At 34.2% G+C, this 19,371-nt stretch overlaps 1 protein-coding gene across 14 annotated transcripts in view; it reads left to right on the plus strand.

The window, feature by feature from the left end:
• prage (RNA exonuclease prage) overlaps nucleotides 1-19,135 on the plus strand; it is a 254,065-nt gene extending 234,930 nt beyond the window's left edge. For all 14 annotated transcript variants that reach the window (XM_073976253.1, XM_073976262.1, XM_073976256.1 and 11 more), the window contains one exon: nucleotides 16,196-19,135. In XM_073976253.1, coding sequence (XP_073832354.1) covers nucleotides 16,196-18,108 — 1,913 coding nt within the window. In that variant the 3' untranslated portion in view covers nucleotides 18,109-19,135. The remainder of the gene's footprint in view (nucleotides 1-16,195) is intronic.
• The last annotated feature ends 236 nt before the right edge of the window (nucleotides 19,136-19,371 follow it).

Below are 19,371 nucleotides of genomic sequence, written 5' to 3' on the forward strand. Positions count from 1 at the left end.
TATTTATTAGTTTTTTTTTTTGTTATATGCTCATGCAACAACGTAGCTTTTTTTATTGAAACAGAGACATACTTAGGATGTGACATGTTATTGACGACGATTGGTATAAGCATGGTGTGGCAATGACCGCAAATGACCATATGGACTGGTAGATGGTGCCAAAAGTACTTAACAAAAATTAAAAACAATTGCCCAATAACAATTTGAAATTGTAACAACAGTAAAAATTATGATGTTATAAGAATAACAAAAATAAAATTTCAAGTTGAAAAATGTTTATTTTTTGTTTTATGAAAATTTCCATGACCACATAAACGATTTCTCTTTTTTTGTAAGAAAACAAAATATGATTGCCTCCATTGTTTAAATCAAAATTAAGTATTAAAAAAATAAACATTATTAATTCGTGTCTCCTTTTATGGAGTTGTTTGACCTCGTTGTTCGTTCGCTTTTGGCCACCCAGACATAAATTTACTTGCGCACACATAACACCCAGTAAAACATGGCTTTATGAAGACACACCGCACTTTTAAAGCCAATGTTGAGACTTTTGTTCATTGTTGTTTGTTTTTTCTTGTTTAATTTAGTTAGAGAGGAAAATTATACAAATGTGCTTTGTTATTAATATTTATGAATATCTTCACAATTGTTTATTTATGTAGCTATATTTTTTTCGGTTAACACAGTTTTCCTAACTTCTGTTGTTGATTTCAGTAGCAAGTTTGGCCTGAGCATGACTGTAGCATTAGTATATTTTAATATTATTAACACTTCTTTTTTTTATTCTATCATAATTTTATGTTTATTTATTTGATAATAACCCCAAAGCAAGTTGTCACAATAACATTGATTTTGATGATGATGATAATCATATTCGTTTGTATTGTCACGTAATTTTATTTTGTCGTACATACATATATCAAAATGCGAATATTTTATGTGAAAATGTGTATTGGTGGTTGTGTAGTAGAGTTATCAATACTAAATATTCGGTTTATATTATATTAACATAAATTATTTCAATATAGTTTTGAGTTAGGTTTGAAGGTATTCTGACATTTGTGGAGTAAACATATTTACATGTTCTCAAGTCACATTTTTACACGACCTACAGCTCATGGCAGTGATTGAAATATCTTGAAAGCCCTTTGTATACAAAATTTTACAAACTTTTCCTCCGGTTTTTGGCGCTGGAACAACCAGAGCTCTACATGAAATCTCTTGAAGGCCCTTTGTACAAAAAAAAAACTTTGTACATATGTATTTTTGGAAGAGATTTGGATGTTAAAAATCCATTTATTATAATACGAAGATAAAGAAATTATTTAAGAAGATAAGACATTATTAGATATTAATATAACACCATAGTTTAGAACAAATTTCATTTTTTTGGTGGGAAATGGATAATTTGAAATATTAGGGACAGTTTCCCAACAGCAAAATAGTTCAATTGAATTTTCAAGAATTCCTGCCAATTCTGTCGGTTCCATTCAGCGAATAGTTCAATTGAACAACTTTATTTAGATATAACCTCATTAGTAGGGATAGGTAATGGAAAGCAATAATCGATTTTTCGACTTTTCGATTTTGGTCTAAAACTAAAAATGCGATTTTTCGGTCTTGCGATTATTTCAGTTGTCATAAAACTAGACTTTCGACTTTTTCATAACCACAGAAAATCGATTATAATCGACTATTCTTCGATTTTCGAGTTTTTTTTTTTTTTTTTTTTTTGAAACTGTAAAACCGCCAAGTTCGCAATCTATGGGCAAACTCGAAAATCGATCACAAGATAATCGATTATGCGTTTTCCCTCCAGACAAAAGTCGACTACGATTTTTAGATTTTTGACTGCAAAAAGTCGATTAACCGAAAGTCGACTTACCTATCCCTACTCATTAGCCGGATTTTGCGCATTATCAGGTTTTATTTGCTAAATCCAACCAAAATCTACCAGATTTTCCATAGAAAAATAAATCCTTGTATTGAGTGGATTTGTTTTAAATCCGGAAAAAAATAAATTTGCTTTGATATACAAAGTTGATTTTAATCAAGCAAGACTAATTTTTACGATATCTAAACGATAAAATAGTAGTATAATGTGCTAACATTTTCAATATTAAGCAATACATTTGTAATCTGCCGTATGTTTTTTTGAGACGAATTCAATTTACAACAACTTCTTTTGACGTTACAAATTCGATCAGGCATGTCTATTTTGAGAATATCATCATTGCTGATGTTCCAAAGATCAGTGCCTAGGATGGAACCCTGTGTAGCGCCACATGTTATTTGTACATTCTGTGTACCCGAGCTGGGTTTGTACATTCGAACTCTCTTGCTTAAGTAGCTGCTGATTATCTTCATGAGGTATGCAGGAACATCAAAATTTGTCTCCATGGCATGGATAACGTCTTTCCATCTTAGACTGTTGAATGAGTTTTTAGCAATAAGGGTGGCTAATAAAACCATAGGCGTACAATAGTTGTTTCGCGGCGGAGAGCACATCAACCACTAATAATTTGTCTTTTCCAGAACTGCAAGAATCTATTAATTTTTACTATTTTTTCGGATAACATAAAGGAAAAAATGTTATCGTAGTAAAAAGCTTCTTGCAGGTTCTGCAACAGAACAGATAAGAATAGTATTTAAATTGAAATGTAGATGGCAGTATGCATTAGGCAACATAAATAATTTTCGACTTGTGATTTTCAAAACTTCTAAAATAGAAACTTGAGATTCAGATGACCTCCCCCTTTCAGTTGTATTTTTTATGTGGTGAAATCCGAAATGCGAGAATAAACTGTTGATGTGAACTGTGTTTGAAATACGTTTTGTAAGAGATATGATGCAAAATACCGCTGAAACAACATGAAGTAAGCATTTTAGAGTTTCAGAATGTTCTGAAGAATTTCTTAAAACTTTATTTGGAAAATTGTTGCAAAAGGTTACCTGGTTCAACTCCCAATAGTTTAGCTGCTACTGACCCGAATTTCAGCAACTATGTAAAATGCTCTATATTTGATCGATTTTGATGCCCTAGATGCAGTTTTTCTTATGTGGACTGTTCAAAAGATAAGTTCTACTAGTTCAGGACTACAATATTGCCAAAGACAACAAGGCCAAATTCCTAATCGTTTATGAGATAAAAGCCCGATAATTGCAAAAACTGTAGTTTTAGCCCGGTTTAGATGAGGCAGTATGCATTAGGCAACATAAATAATTTTCGACTTGTAATTTTCAAAACTTCTAAACTAGAAACTTGAGATTCAGATGACCTCCCCCTTTCAGTTGTATTTTAATGCCCACCAATATTAGGACATGGAGAGACTTCTCACATATCAATGAATGCAGCCCTATTCTCTATTTATTCCAAAAAATATCCCACCAACATTTCTGAATGGATAATGGGGGACTTCTTCCGTATCAAAGAAATATAGGAGCTGTTTTTTTTCTCGCCAAATCGGAAGAGACAACACCACTTGTATAATATTTAAATTTAAATTGAAATGTAGATGGCAGTATGCATTAGGCAACATAAATAATTTTCGACTTGTAATTTTCAAAACCTTCTAAAATAGAAACTTGAGATTCAGATTCAGAAGATCTCCCCCTTTCAGTTGTATTTTAATGCCCACCAATATTAGGACATGGAGAGACTTATCACATATCAATGAATGCAGCCCCATTTTCCATTTATTCCAAAACAATATACCACCAACATTTCTGAATGGACAATGGGGGACTTCTTTCGTATCAAAGAAATATAGAAAAAAACATGTAGAAATACTAAAAAACATTCAAAAAATCTAAACTAAGATTTCACTGAAGGGCTTTTGTTATGGTTTGCTGCCTAAAAACACATACATTGATTTGGGTTTTTTAATAATCCGCCTAGAAGCTTACACTGAAATTCATTTTCTTCAGACATATCAATAAAAATGTGATATATAGATGACGTTATAACATATTGTACAATTTTGAATTTAAAATATAGATGACGTTATAATACAACATCAACTTTGAAATAAAGATGGTGTTATAATAATATTTAATATTTTTGCAATAAACCCAAAAAAATCTTCGATAATTCAGCTCAACTTCAAAGAGAAAATTAATACAAAATTCTACACGTTTGCAACATCAGAACCTAGCATCAAACAGTTACTCATCACACCCAACGTAAGGTAACATTTAGCGCCACGATAAGTCGGAAATACTAGACGAATTCAATTTTTGAGACGAATTTAATTTACAACAACCTCTTTTGACGTTACAAATTCGATCAGATGGGATTATGCATCTACCTTGGTAATTGTGCTATGAACAAAAATCAGCTGACGGTCATTTAAATCCTCCAAAGGTATATGTAAATGCACTGAGATTTGTACTGGATTTATTAAATCCAATTGAGGATTTATGGCTAGTCTAAATGAGCTATTAACCCCTTAATATACACTACATGCCACATTTCTGAGCACTTCAGTAATGTCCAGTTTCGTTTGCCCTTTATAGTGACTAAGGATGAGAACTTTTGATGAACTAGTATCAGAAGCTCCTCTCGGTGAACAGTTAAATTGAACAATATTGTTTGTAATTTACACAACACAAATCTAAAGTTTTCCATGGCATACAGGCGTTCGAGATTTTTAAGTTTTTTTTCCTTTTTTTAGTAAAGCCAACAATTTTTGCACTCCCCTTAAATAAGCCAATTTAATCCTCCAAAGGTATATGCAAATACACTGAGATTTGTACTGGATTTATTAAATCCAATTGAGGATTTATGGCTAGTCTACATGAGCTATTAACCCCTTAATATACACTACATGCCACATTTCTGAGCACTTCAGTAATGTCCAGTTTCGTTTGCCCTTTATAGTGACTAAGGATGAGAACTTTTCATGAACTAGTTTATCACAAGTTCCTCTCGGAGAACAGTTCAATTGAACAATATTGTTTGTAATTTACACAGCAAAAATCTAAAGTTTTCCAATGTTTTGAAAGGCCTACAGGCGTTCGAGATTTTTAAGGTTTTTTTTTTTCTTTTTTAGTAAAGCCAAAAATTTTTGAACGTCCCTTGAATGAGTCAAATTACAGCAGTTTTTTCATCAAACCCTACATCGTTTAGGCGGCCATCAGACCATCCGCTTTTTCACATGTATGTTGTCACTTTGGGTATACCAATACTACAGAACAGCTGATGTCATACATGTGAAAAACAGATGGTCTGATGGCGGCCTTACGAATGACAAAATGTTTTTCTCTCTTCCGGTGTCCTTAACATAACGGCTCTTAACCCCAGATTTTATTTACTTAAGGTTTCTCATAAAAAAAAAAACTTTTAAAGTACAAACTCATAAAATATTGTTCTTATATAAAAAAATCGAAACCTACTGGCTTAATATTTAAACAGCAATACGGAAATGCTGTAAAAATTTATTTTCTTTTTTTTATAATATTTTTATTGTCATTTCAAGACTTTGCTCAAACATGCGAAATTTACTTCCTTGTATTTAATATTTTTATTTACTTTTTTTTTTTAATTTTTGTTGCTGTCTTTTCATTGATAAGATTAAAAGTGTTAATCCCTTTCTTTACAATGACAAAAAATAAAAAAAAACCATTGTGCAGGTAGTTTATATAAAAGTAGATAATGCGTAATGTTATTGTGCTCCCTTGAACTTAAAAATATTAAATGCTACAACAGTACAACTCAAATTTCACAAAACTTCTCTTGTTGGTTGGTTGGTTATTAACCTGCAAATGACCTGCCCACACTTTTCACTTATTTCTAGGTTAACAAAAAAAAAAAAGAAACAACAATTGAAATTGACATTGTCATTAACCTGTGGATCAATGTCAATATTCAATAATAATAAAAACTACAACAAACAAAACAAAGTGAAAAAAACTACATTTAGATAGAAGATTAAGCAAATAGTTTATGAATCAGCGGCGCAGACGTTTTTACTTCTATTTTTTTCGTTGGTAGTTCATTGGGATGAGCTCATTTTAATGAATGTTGGAAAAAATAAATAAAATATCAAAGTTAAAAAAGTCATTGGTTTAAAAAAACTAAAAAGTAATCTATCTAAATTAAGAACGTAATTGGTTTAAAGATTTAGAATTTAAGTTTAATTTGAAGGTTTGCAAAAATATTTTTTGTGTTAAAATTATCAATTGAGTGGTTTCCTTTTTGTTTATTTCAGCATTCATTTTTTTATTGTATATTTTATTTTAAAATTTATCTTATTTCCAAAACAAAGTTCATTGACCGTATTTATATCCCACGAGTGTAATTTATTGCACCAGTTGCTCTTTCTCTTCTTATCACCATATTTTTCAATATTTATGTTGCCAACGTCATATATCTTCCCTTTTTGGCGTGTAACTACATAAGAACTTAGTAAATATTATTTAATTTCTTTATATATGCTAATTAACATGAATTTTTCGTTACAATAGAACTTTTATATGATTGTAAAATATCCATATCTAATGCTATCTAATTTATGGTTAGCATATATCAGGTTATATAAAAATAAAAATCATGCAAATAGATGTGACGTTCTATGACGTTCTTAAATCACTCCTCTCCTCCTCTACTCTTATCTCGCTTTACTACTATGGTGGATGGCAGCAGCCAAGCAAGGTTAATATTAACGTCGGTTTATAGTAATCAGCGAGTAGTTCTTATCGCTTTAGATTATTATTAATAACAAATAACACGTGTAATGTGAGAATCACGTTAGGGTGTAATAGTTAGTAATATTTATCGTCTACACGAGGGATGTTTTAAAAGGGGGCAAAACATGTTGCTAATGATAAGAAATTGTTAAATAATATAATTACACCATAATTTAGAACAACGATGTTCTTGCCTTTGCTAAACAACGGCAGATGAGAATAAAGAGAGGGTGTGCTGGTGAGCATAGCTGGTTTAGAAAGTTAAGCAAGGTCCACAATGTTGCGTTCGACAAATTACAGTTGTTTCTTGATCAAACCCTACAGTGACACTATACTACACCTAGAAACTTGGATATTGAAAATAATCATAAAATGCCACTGGCCTAGTCCAGTTGTTCCTTTTAGTGAATAGTTCATTATTAACTCTCAATGTTGTGGTTTTTTAGTTTAGCCAATACTTGTGAACCACCCTTAAATGGGCCAAATTACAGCTGTTTCTTCATCAAACCCAACAGACTTCCTATGTTCCACCTAGGAACTTGCATATTAATAACATTAATAATAATAATAATAATTTTTTTTTTGAGGCAGAGGTGTGGAAATGCTTTATACATTCACGTTGACCGTCTCTCAACCCACCTCTTCACCTCTGGGAGTTGCATCAACCTCGGCACCGCTTTCGCATTACTTCAAGGTGGCTCCCAGGTCGTAAGGACCTTATTCTCCAATTTGCTTGCGTCCAAGCTACGCTGTATTTCCCACATCAGTTTGTAGTATTAGCGTTGTTCAGATCTATTTTTTTGGTTTTCAGCAGTATCTCACAGTATCTTGCAACGGCGATCCAATTTTCGTTGTTAATCAGCATTTTTTGCACAACATAATAATAGTAATAATAATAATAGTAATAATAATAATAAAATAATAATTATAATAACAATAATAATAATTATAATAATAATAATAATGATTATAATAATAATAATAACAATAATAACAATAATAACAATAATAATAATAATAACAATAATAACGTGTGGGGAACAATGTGTTTACAGTATTTTCCATTGTTGCATCATCTATTTCGTTCGCTGGGGTTTGAGCTCCCAATTTCTTCATAACGATTTTATATCCAAGTCCAAATGAATCCCCGTTTACATCTTCTCTCAGTTTTTCCCATTAACTATTTTTGCTTTCTTGCACAGCAAGTTGGAGTGCTTTTTCTTTGTATTCAGCATGCTCTGTTATTGCTGGACCTCTACGTTTTGCTCTAGTGAACTTCCTCCTCCTTTTGAGACAGTCACGTCTTAATTCAGCAACTTGGTTGTTCCACCAATACACTGGTTTCTTCCCAAGACCCATATCTTTCAGTTTTGGCATAGATTTATCACATACGTTGATTATGTTCGCCATGATTTTTTTCACCAGTTCCGAAGCACTTTCCTCTGGTTGACTTTCTCTATTTTTGTGATTAGAGCTGTTCTATCTAGCTTCTTAGGATTCCATTTTCGGTTGCCTTTTCTCCTTTTTTGTGTAGTGGTTCTTCTGTCTGGTTGTAGGGAGTAAGAGATGTATTGGTGGTCGCTAGCCGTTTATATCTCTAAGACTTTCCAGTTTATGATACTACTAGCGATATTCTCCGATACCATGGTAATATCAGGTATGGTGCCACTACAGCCCGGTCAACTAAATGTTGGTACACATCCTATATTTGCGACTGTCAGTCCTATTCTGGCGGTCATTTCCAAAAATTTTCTTCCTCTTGTATTCGTTTTGTTGTGAGCCCCATTCTACTGCTCGAGAGTTGAAGTCACCGGCTATGTCGAAGGTCACACTAGAGTGTTTCATTGAAACAATTTCATGAAAACAAGGGTTCCTAGGTCGAGTTTCACAGTAGAGTGATATCATAAAGTTGCCGCAGTGGGGAACTCGATCTATAAATACCTAAAAGTTTCAATGAAACCACTATAGTGTGACCTTCGACTATTATAATATTACCATCGATGTTCCTACTTTCATCTTCCATTTTATTAAGCTTCGACTGGAATTCATTCATCGAGTCGCTAGGGGTAAGATAACAACTCATGACTGTGACGTCAGTGAATTGAATCCACACATAACCATTCCCTTTTCCTTCTTTGCTAGGCTTCTTGTTTCTCCTGTCTGGAATCCATATTGCAGCTGTTTTTGACTCGTCCTCAAACCACAGTCCACTTGTTTTTGATGAGTAGTGTTCACTGATAATCATGACTTCTGCTTCTTGTTCATGTACTATCTGTGGTAGGATAGCATCAGCAACTTTTCCTCTATGCATGTAAGTTGTAAGAATTTCATATCGGTTGTTTTCTTTGAAAAGCAGATTTTGGATCCAGGTAAGTGGTCCACTTTGGCTTTTCCTTCTTCAGCACAAATAGAACATCTGAACTGGTTTTTGCATTCCTTAAGTTTATGCCCTCGTTATCCACAACGGATGCATAAACCCATGCCTTTTCTGTGTGGTCCGTTACATTCGTATTGTTTATGCCCTGAACCAAAACATTTATAGCAGCGTATAATAGGAGTCTTGTTTCTAAGATCTTCTTTACGCCATGTACAGGTATCGTGACAAAGGCTCGTCTCTGTTCCCCATAGTTTGGAGCTGTTAGGTGTACCGTAATATCAGTAACCCATATTTTTTTGTGTTATGTACTGCAAGTTGTACTACTTCTGGTGTGGTCAAAGCGTCAAGATCATGTATTTCGACCGTAGCCTTGGACTTTCTTTCCTCTACAGTAGCTGAGTCCTTCAGAGAATCCTTTATGGTATCGCAGAATTTGCCTCGCTGTCCACCTCTTTCCATAACCAACAGAATTGCTTCTGTTTTGGTTTTGCTTATTGATCGTATAGCTGCTTCATCAGGTCTGACATTCTGTCTGATGTTTCTGAGTACATCGGAATAGCTGTGACCTGCGCTTGGTTTAACGATGACAGAATCGGGACGACTTTTTGGGGTTTTCTTCTTCTGTTGTCCATTTTGGACCCTCTTCCGGTTGTATTCTTTCCGGAGGTTCTTTGGGAGTTTCTACCGCTTTCTTTTTGTGTCTCTTTCCAGGATTATTTTCGACTGGGCTTGAAGCACTTCTCTTATGTTGGCTCGTTTGGGGTGTTTGTGCGGGTAAACATGCTTCGGGTTCGGCATGTGTTTTGTTCGCATTTCTTTTTCTAATAATAATAATAATAACAATAATAAAAATAATGATAATAATAATGTTAATAATAATAATAATAAATGGGCCAAAGATGAAATTTTTTCACTGACCTAGTTACGCTTTTACTCTTCGTATTGTATATGATATTTCTAAGGTGCAATTTCTCTATAATATTTCCTATTCCATTCCATATTCCCACTCAATTTAACACCTCAATATTCATTGCATCCCACGTTTCTGAGGACTTCAATAACTAAGGATGATGTCTTTTGATTGATCTACTCAAAAGTTCCTCTCAGTGAATAGTTTAATTGAACAACAGTGTTTTTAGTAAGCCAACAATTTTTGTATGCCCCTTAAATAGGCCAAATTACAAATGTTTCTTAATCAAACCCTACAGTGAGACTACGTTCCACTTAGGAACTTGAATTTTTAATAATAAATGCGCCCAAGATGGCAATGTTTCACTTACATAGTTCAGTTGTTCCCTTCAGTGAACAACCTCATTTTCAAAGGGCCTTTTTTATTATTTATTTATTTATTTATTATTAACAATGTAGTAAATACAGAGTTAGTAAAAGACAAGATATAGCATTGGCTGCTGTCGGGGCCTTTTTTAATTCTTCGAATTGTATATGAAATTTTTAAGGTGTAGTTTCCCAATAATATTCGCTTTTCACAATTTCCCACACTCCATCGGACAAAAAAAATGTGGCGTGTTCATAAAGAGGGAAACAAGCTGGAAAATTGAACGCCCCTCTTATTTTTTTACCTTAACCTTGTCTATAATTTTAATTAAACTAGATTGTTGTTGCCGTTGTTGTTGTTGCTGGTGCTACGCATTGTAGCGTATAATTTGCTATTACATTAAATTGCCTGATTTACTGATTTAAATCTCAATCACGATGATTATTTTCAAAGAGGCAGACAGACAAAAGCAGCAGCAATCAAACCACAAATAGAAAATAAAATTTCCTATATACTATTTGTTCTGCTTTGCCTTCTGCCTCAAACCTTTCACCACTGCATGCCTCTCTCTATGCGAATTAGAATCATTAAATCAACAGGTTTTTTATTCAGTATTATTATATTTAATTTAATTTCCTTATTATAAAAGCTTTTGAAAACTAACAAATCGGCAGACATAACAATTTAACTTGGGAACTATTTAAAAATAATGTTTTTGAATAGTAGCTAATTTTTAATATTGGCAGTAACAAAAATTAAACACCCTTTAAATTGTGTGCCTTCGCTTATAAATTATTATAGAACACACACAAATTCAAAACACACTCATCAAACAGCAAAGCGAAATAATTTATTTGTTTCTTTTTCTAGTATTTGGCTTTATGACAAATGCTATTCTAAGCACGTGCTTAAATTTTTAATTATTTTCAATAATTTTTTTTTCTTAAATTTTGTTTGCAAAGTTTTTTTTCTAAGATCTTTATCAGATCTTTTCTTGGCTGGTTAATTTTTGGGGTGTATTTTTTGATTTAATAAAAAAATCTGATTTTTTTAATCTGATTGGATGACAAAATAAGTTAAGCGAATAGAATATGCAAAAAAAAAATATTAATATAATTTAAAGGCACGTTTATCTTCTTCAATAGGAATCTGATAATTGAACTGTAAAAACTACCTTTTAATACAACGTGCTTAGTAGCGTTGTCTATACATCAAGTGTATCATTATTTTTTTAGTTTTTTTAGATGAGTTGTAAAAAGGATGATATCATTTCGATAAAGCTCCCTATTTCATTAAATTTACAGAAACCAATATCTCCTATCTCAGTCGCTCCATTCAGTACAGTTAAATTTAGTTTAAAAGAATTCCTCCCAGATCCATCGTTCCATTCAGTGAATCATTCAATCGAACAACTTGGTTTATAAATTACACATCACAAATGTCACATTTTTTCCATGGAGTTTTAAACTTCACAGTATTAAATATGACATTTCTGAGTCCAGAATGCCTTTTAAGTGGACCATAATGGTCATATTTGAATTTGGTTAAATCGTTCCTTTCAAAGAACAGTTTAATTGAACAAAATTTAATAATTTTTCAGTCCTTCAGGGAGTGTTGCATTCACTGCTCTTTAAATGGAGCAGAATGACCAGATTTTACTGACTCAGTTCAATCGTTCTTTTCAGTGAACAGTTTAGCTTTTTTTCAGAGATCATGATATTCGCAATCCCAAATTAAGCCTTTCCCATTTTGCTGTGCAGATTATTAAATATTTATAAAGTACCAATAAAAGTTCCCTTCTTTCGAAAAACTCAAAAGAACAAATTTATTAAAATTGACAAAGTATAGAAATTGACAGTTTGTTGACATTTATTCTTTTTTGATCAACACCGAAGGACACTTTTGTGTTTGGTGGCTTTGTGTTTTTTTATTTTCTTTATTTTGTTTGTTTTTTTATTCTGTATTTGGTTTTCTTTAACTTCCAGTTGTCATTTTGTGATTTATTTTTATTTTTTGTTTTTGTTTTTTTTTTTTTGTTAAGTTTGTTTTTGTTTGTTATACACCGAACAAAGATCACTTAATTTGGTGTTGTACCTATTTTGGGGTTTGTGAGGGAACAAAACAAAAACTTTACTCTTTTTGTGCCATTTGTTAAACTCTTGTGCCACTTTGTATAAACATGGGACGTGTGTGGCTTATTAATTGACCACCGTCTACTATAAAAAAAAAAACAATGTATGTCCATTATTTTTTCAAAGCTTCAAGTTTTGTTTTTGTTTAAGAGGAGGTCCCTCCTCTTTTTTGATCAAAAAAAGAAGAGCTTGAGCTAAAAGTTTTACCAAAAATACAACTAAACGAAGCAAATGAAAAAGAAGCAAAAAAAACGTTAAATGTGTGTGGAATATTAAGTAGGCTTTTGGGGGATAGATGAGGAAACGTGTTGGCGAACTCCATGGGCTATTATTTAATGGTTAATAAAAAAATTTATGCCACAATAATGTATGGAAGGGAAATTATGGAAAGAAGTAAAGTATAAGAAAAGCCCCATATAAAGCCGAGTATCTGGAGTTCAAAGCTTGACAAAACATTTTCAGCAAAGTTTGCTAATTTTCATTAGACGCAGTTCCATAGTTCCCTTCAGTGAATCAGTCATTTGAATAAATCCGTGTCCTGACGTTTTATAAGACCCTCAAGGCCTAGGTACATAAGCTGCCTCGCTTTGATTGCCTTGCTTTCCTGCTTCATTTCTGACATAATAAAAATAAAATAATAAAGAAGGCCGAGCAAATTTCGAACTGGGTTTCCCTTCTTCTTTTATCAGAAGCAAGCAGGCGAGGCAGCTTATGTACCCAGGCCTTCAGTGTGGGAACCAAAACAAAGAAAGCTTCCTTATTACCCAGAGAATCAGGAGTTGAAAGCCTGACAAAACATGTCCTGTCGATTTTCAGTTTATTAGCGAATTTTCGTTCAAACTAATTCTATGGTTACTTTAATGAATCCGTAAGTTGAATAAAAAGTTTGAATTAAAATAAAAGGTATCCATTTTCAGCCTTGTACAACTTCTCTACAAGTGGTGTCTTAGACACGCCGTTCGGACTCGGCGATAAACAGTAGGTCCCATATCATTGAGCTAATATGAATCGGGGTGCACTCATTGATATGAGAGAAGTCTCCCCTGTCCCGCCTGGGATGTTTGTGGAACAATTATTATATATTATATCCATTTTACCAACAGAATTTATAATTTACTGTATTTTTAAGTATATTTGCTAATTTTCATTGTACGTAGTTCCAGGGTGAATCGACAAATTGAATACCTTTGTGGCTTAGTGCATTTTAAATGCCCTCAGTTTTGAGTTCGAAAATATTATTGCTTCCTTTTTTCTCAAAAAATCATGCGTTCAAACCATGGCAAAATATTTTGTGTAAATGTGCGAACTAGTTCCATGGTTCTTTTAGCGAATCAGTGAAATTAATGGCTTTCTGTAGTAACGTATCTTAAAGCCAGCTCAGTGTGGGATACGATTTTTCTGAATATTTCAGTAAAAAAAAACAAAATGCATTTGAAAGAGTAAAAGTTAGATGATAGCGAAGCCGTCCCACATCCAAAAAATCTCAGGAGCCTTCATTACCAAAGGCGAAACATGTCATGTCACATAGTGGTGGGTGTGTGGGTTCGAATCGTCGGCTTTCCTTTTTTACATGCATTATTGATGGATCATCAAGCTCAACTCCAACGAGAAATTAATTAAAAACTCACATCTTTTGTTCGTTAGTTTATTAAATATAGAAAGTTTAAGTTAACCTAGTCCAGGGATTCCTTTTAGTGAATTGTTTATTCAAGCAATTTTTTCAATTTCCTAACACAAATCTCATATTTTCTAAATGTTTTAATACTTCAGCACTGCATCCGAAATTTCTTTTATTTAGCATTTCAATGAACCAAAATAGAAAGTTTTATTGCTGACCTAGTTCATTTGCTCTTTTAAGTGAATAGTTCAATTGACCCGTTCTTGTCCTAAGGCATTACATTTCTTCAAAATTTACCCTCTCTTTATTTTTTATGTTTCTCGGAACATCAGGAAATCTCACATCTTTAATTCACTTCCGACGTTTCAAAGAAACAAAATAGAACTACTGTTACTGACTTAGCTCTATAGGTGAATGGTTCAATTGAACCAATTTTTCTTCCAGAGTAAATTAAGTTTAGGCCTCACTGTCTCATGTCATCCGACATATCTTTAGTTCAGCTATTCAATGAAGCAAAATGGAACTGATTTTACTGACTGACATAGTTCCTATGCACATTTAAGTAAATAGTTCAATTTAACCCTTTTTTGTCCTAGGCAGGTTATGGCTAGGCCTGACATTTCATTAAAATTTACTTTCTCTTTATTTCTTTATATTTCTCAATACTTCAGGCGAACATCTTTAGTTCGCTTCCGACTTATCTTTCGTTCGACGTTTTAGTGAAACAAAAGTGAAACTACTTTTTCTGACTCATTAGAATGGTTCAATTGAACCGATTTTTCTTCCCGGATAAAGTAAATTTAGGCCTCAGTTTCTCAAAAATTTACCCCCTCTCATCATATTCGACATATCTTTCGTTCAGTGATTCAATGAACCAAAATAGAATTACTTTCACTGACTGACATAGTTCCTTTGCTCTTTTAAGTGAATAGTTCAATTGAACAATTTTTTCCTTGGGCATTTAGGCCTAGCCTCATATTTCTTCAAAATTTACCCTATCTTTCTATTTTATGTTTCTCAGTACTTTAGGAAACCTAATACCTTTAGTTCGCTTCCGACTTATCGACGTTTCAATGATCCAAAATAGAAAGATTTTTGTTGACCTGGTTCATTTGCTCTTTTAACTGAATAGTGCAATTGAACCATATTTTGTCCTAAGGCATTGCATTTCTTCAAAATTTACCCTCTATTTTTGTATGTTTCTCAGTACAGAATCACACAACAGGAAATCCCAAACCTTTAGTTCTAAGCTAGCCTAGTTCACTAGTTCCATAAAGTGAATCTTTTATTTGAACAACGTTTTTAAATACCTCAGCATTGCATCCGACATTTCTTCCGTTCGAGATTACAAAGGACCACAGTAAACCTACTTTTACTGATTTAGTTCCGTAGCTCTATTAAGTGAATAGTTCAATTGAACCAATCTTTCTCGAACTATTTTTACTGACTTAGTTTCGTAGCTCTTAAGGTGAATAGTTCAATTGAATCAACTTTTTCTCGGGTTTCAAAATAAAAACAAGTTGTTTGTTGTTGTTGTATCCTCTTTTAATTTATGAGCACTTCAGGAAATCCCACATTTTAGTTCTAAGCTAGACTAGTTCAGTAAGTGAATGTTTTATTTTAACAGCTCTTTTCTAATGTTTTTTTAACGCTTCAGCACTATATCCGTAATGTTTTTCGTTCGGTACTTTAAAGGACTACAGTAGAAATAAATTAACTGACTTAGGGCCATTATTACATGTGTCCTTTTACTATCTGATGGATTTGAAAATGCAAAATAAACCAATTTGGAGGTAATAAAAATATAATTTTTACATTGCAAGATAATGCCAAGAAGCTCCTCCGTGAAATTCAATCATCATTTTTAACTTTATGTTAACCAGAACGCCATAAATCTGTTCGGTAAATCCAAAATACAACAAAAGAACACTTATAATAATGAGGGTTAATTTCATTGTTCTTTGAAGTGAATAGTTCAATTGAATCAGTATTTCTCCTAGGGTAGATTACCTTAAATCCTTATATTTTCCAAATTTACCCTCTCTCCATATTTCTTATTTTTTACTAATTCCCCCTTTTCTTCTCTCCACCTCCTCTCTTTCCAGACTCTATGATTGCATCTCGTCATAATCCAGCACATCGTAATAGCACCTCAAGCGAAGCAGCTGGCAGTGATGACCTAAATACCAGCTCCAGTAATGAAGATCTTAGCTCCGCCTATATTGTTCAGAATAAAACAGCAAGCAAGAAGTCATCGAAATCACGTCAAAAGCGCCAACAAAAACGTAAACAGAACAATGGCAATGGTGGTGGAAATAACGGCAACACATCCACAAATACCAACAACCACAGCTCTGGTGGTGATTTACAGCCCATGGACATTGATGAGGAGTATAAAGAAAATCACAAACCCCAACAAAAACCAACGACCGGAAACAACAACAATTCTGCAGCTATCAATCTACGCAAACAATGCACAAAAGCTGCCGCTTTGAAGGCAGTGTTGAACAACAGTAAACTAGGCAAACTAGGAACGGGAGGAGGAGGAGTAAATGCCTTGACCACATCACCCTCCAATTCGTCGGTATGCAGTTCATTGTCATCAGCCTCCTCGACCACATCCATCTCATCATCATCTCTCTCGTCATCGGCCTCCAGCTCACCAGCCCATTCGGCCAATTCATCACCCACTGCTTCGCCCACGGCCAGCAAACGTAATGCCGATCACTTGAAAAAGGTGGCCCAAGCCTTGGCACCTCCCTTAAGGCAGTTTGTAAAATTGAATTTAAGCGAAAGTGAATTGGTCCAGCAGATGAGGCGCTATATCATCGATCCCAGCCTCTTGAGAGTCTATGGCTTTCCCGTGGAATCGGTACACCATGAGGGGTGCATCGAAATCTATAAATGTTTGCCCAAGCATTTGGCCGAAGAAGCCGTGACCAAGGATAATCAAAGACATCATCGTCATTACTATGGACGCAAGAAGACCAGCGTCATTAATTCCTATGATGGCCTATCAAGTTCCCAACAATGGTCCAATTCCACCACGGCCATAGATTCTGGCCATGGTTCAGGAGATTCAAGTCCCCGTTTCACCGATTCCGATTCCAGTGAAATGGGTGAAGATGATATGACTTGTGGCCTGGATTTGGAAAATCCACCTGTTATGGCCTTCTACACCCCTGATGGTGTCTATCAAATCTTCTCCGAATACGATAACTCGGTGGAGAAGCAGTGTGTGCGCTGTTCCAAAATGTTCGAGGTCAACAGTGAGGGAGAATATCTAACTTTTGAGCCCTGCACCTATCACTGGGGTAAAGCGAATAATGTTTATAACGGCAAATGTTATGTCAACATTTATTCCTGCTGCCAGGGTGAAGAGTCGAGTGAGGGTTGTAGTCAACATCCCTTGCATGTGTGGAATGGTTCGGTGGTAGGCATAAATGGACCCTACAATGATTTTGTCCACACCAAACCGCGCAGTGAGAAAGCAAAGCCTAAACATCCCAAAATCTATGCCATAGATTGTGAAATGTCCTACACCGGCCTAGGGCTGGAGGTGACCAAGGTCACAGTGGTGGGCTATGATGGTTCGCTGGTCTATGAACACTTTGTACGACCCCAGGCGGAAATTATCGATTATAATACCCGTTTTTCGGGTATTACCGAAAAAGATCTCTCACCCGACTCGAATAACTCCATCAAAACATTTGCCCAGGTGCAACAGGATCTGCTGAAGCTATTCGATGCCGATACCATACTCATTGGCCATGGGTTGGATAATGATTTGCGTGTCCTGCGGCTGGTACACAAAACCATTGTCGATACATCGCTGATATTCAGCCATTCGACAGGTTATCCCTATCGCAGATCTCTTAAGAATTTAACCAAGTCCTTCCTGAAACGGGACATCCAATGCAGCGACAGTGGTCACAGTAGTTTTGAAGATTCACGGGCCTGCCTAGAGCTAATGTTGTGGAAGGTGCGCAAAGATTTGCGCCACTGGAGTTATCAATGAGAGGAACAGGATCAGGATGGCAAGGATGGTGATGGCAAGTCACTGCTGGTGGTCAATCTCAATAGCCCCCAATGGCCTGGCAATGTGGCTGCTAATGCATCTCTGCGATGGTTCTCCAATGGCGGCTGGATGCCTGCCTTGGCTGGATCGAAATCCGTTTACTCCTCTTCAACTTTGTACTATTGTGATTGTTTGCGTGTATATACGACAAGTACTATTAATTCTAATAGTAGTAATAGTGGTAGTATTAGTAATAGTCTCTATGCGACGACGACAACAACGGCGGCGACAAGTAGTTGTGGCCGTGGTTGCCTCTATGCAACATATTTTACTGTAAATAGTAGCTGTGTAATGTCGACGACGATGATGATGTCGATGCGTGAATGTTTTTATTATCGTAGCCTTTAAGGGAGTGAATGTGCGAGAACGTGTGAATGAGTGCTTATTTTACATTGTGTGAATGTAAAAGAGTGCGTGTTTTTTTAAAGATTTTTTTCTTTTCCTTTGGATTTTTCCTTTATTTTTATTTTAATCTTTTTCTGCCCCTTTCTTTTTGAATGATGAAAGTTTTGTCTTACCAATGCAACAAAAAAAATTTAGTAATTTTTTCCTCTGTTCGTTTGTATGCAAAAACGTATATAGTCAACAATTTGTTGTTGAAAATTGACTGAAAATTGTAGTTTTAACCGACATTTTTAGTAGATTTAAGTTATCAAAAACAAAACAAAAAAATCCTGAAACAAAAAAAGCAAAAAACAAAACACCGGCCAGCTGCTGGCTGTCGCATTAGTTTCTAAGTTGTACCTATTTATTAAAGTATTTTTTTCTGTTAAGTTTTTTTATTTCGAATATCATTGATTTTTTTATTTCACACACACACACACACACCAACACAACACTATCAAATCAAAATCAACAAAAATACATCAACAAATCTTTTGTTTGTTAAACCAATTTAATTACAACAAAAACAAAAAATGAAAAACGATAAAATAAAGTTAACAAATTTTTTAGTTAAAACAAAAAATCTCGTCTTTTGTCTTTAAAAATATTGTGGGAATCCTGGGAGGGGGTGGGGGTATTAAGTAAATGGACAGTTTTCCGAAATTTTGAAATGGGGCTGGTTTTAATTTATTTCTTTTTAGAAATTAGAATTTTTTGAAATTTTATGGTGTCACGGGATAATTTTAATGATGAATGAATAAATGATCCTCAAATTAGCGTTCAAAGCCTGACAAAAAAGTCCTGTAATTTTCAACATAG

The sequence above is a fragment of the Musca autumnalis genome, unplaced genomic scaffold (genome assembly GCF_047663935.1).
Source record: "Musca autumnalis isolate F117 unplaced genomic scaffold, ASM4766393v1 scaffold_3, whole genome shotgun sequence".
NCBI classification, from domain to species: domain Eukaryota; kingdom Metazoa; phylum Arthropoda; class Insecta; order Diptera; family Muscidae; genus Musca; species Musca autumnalis.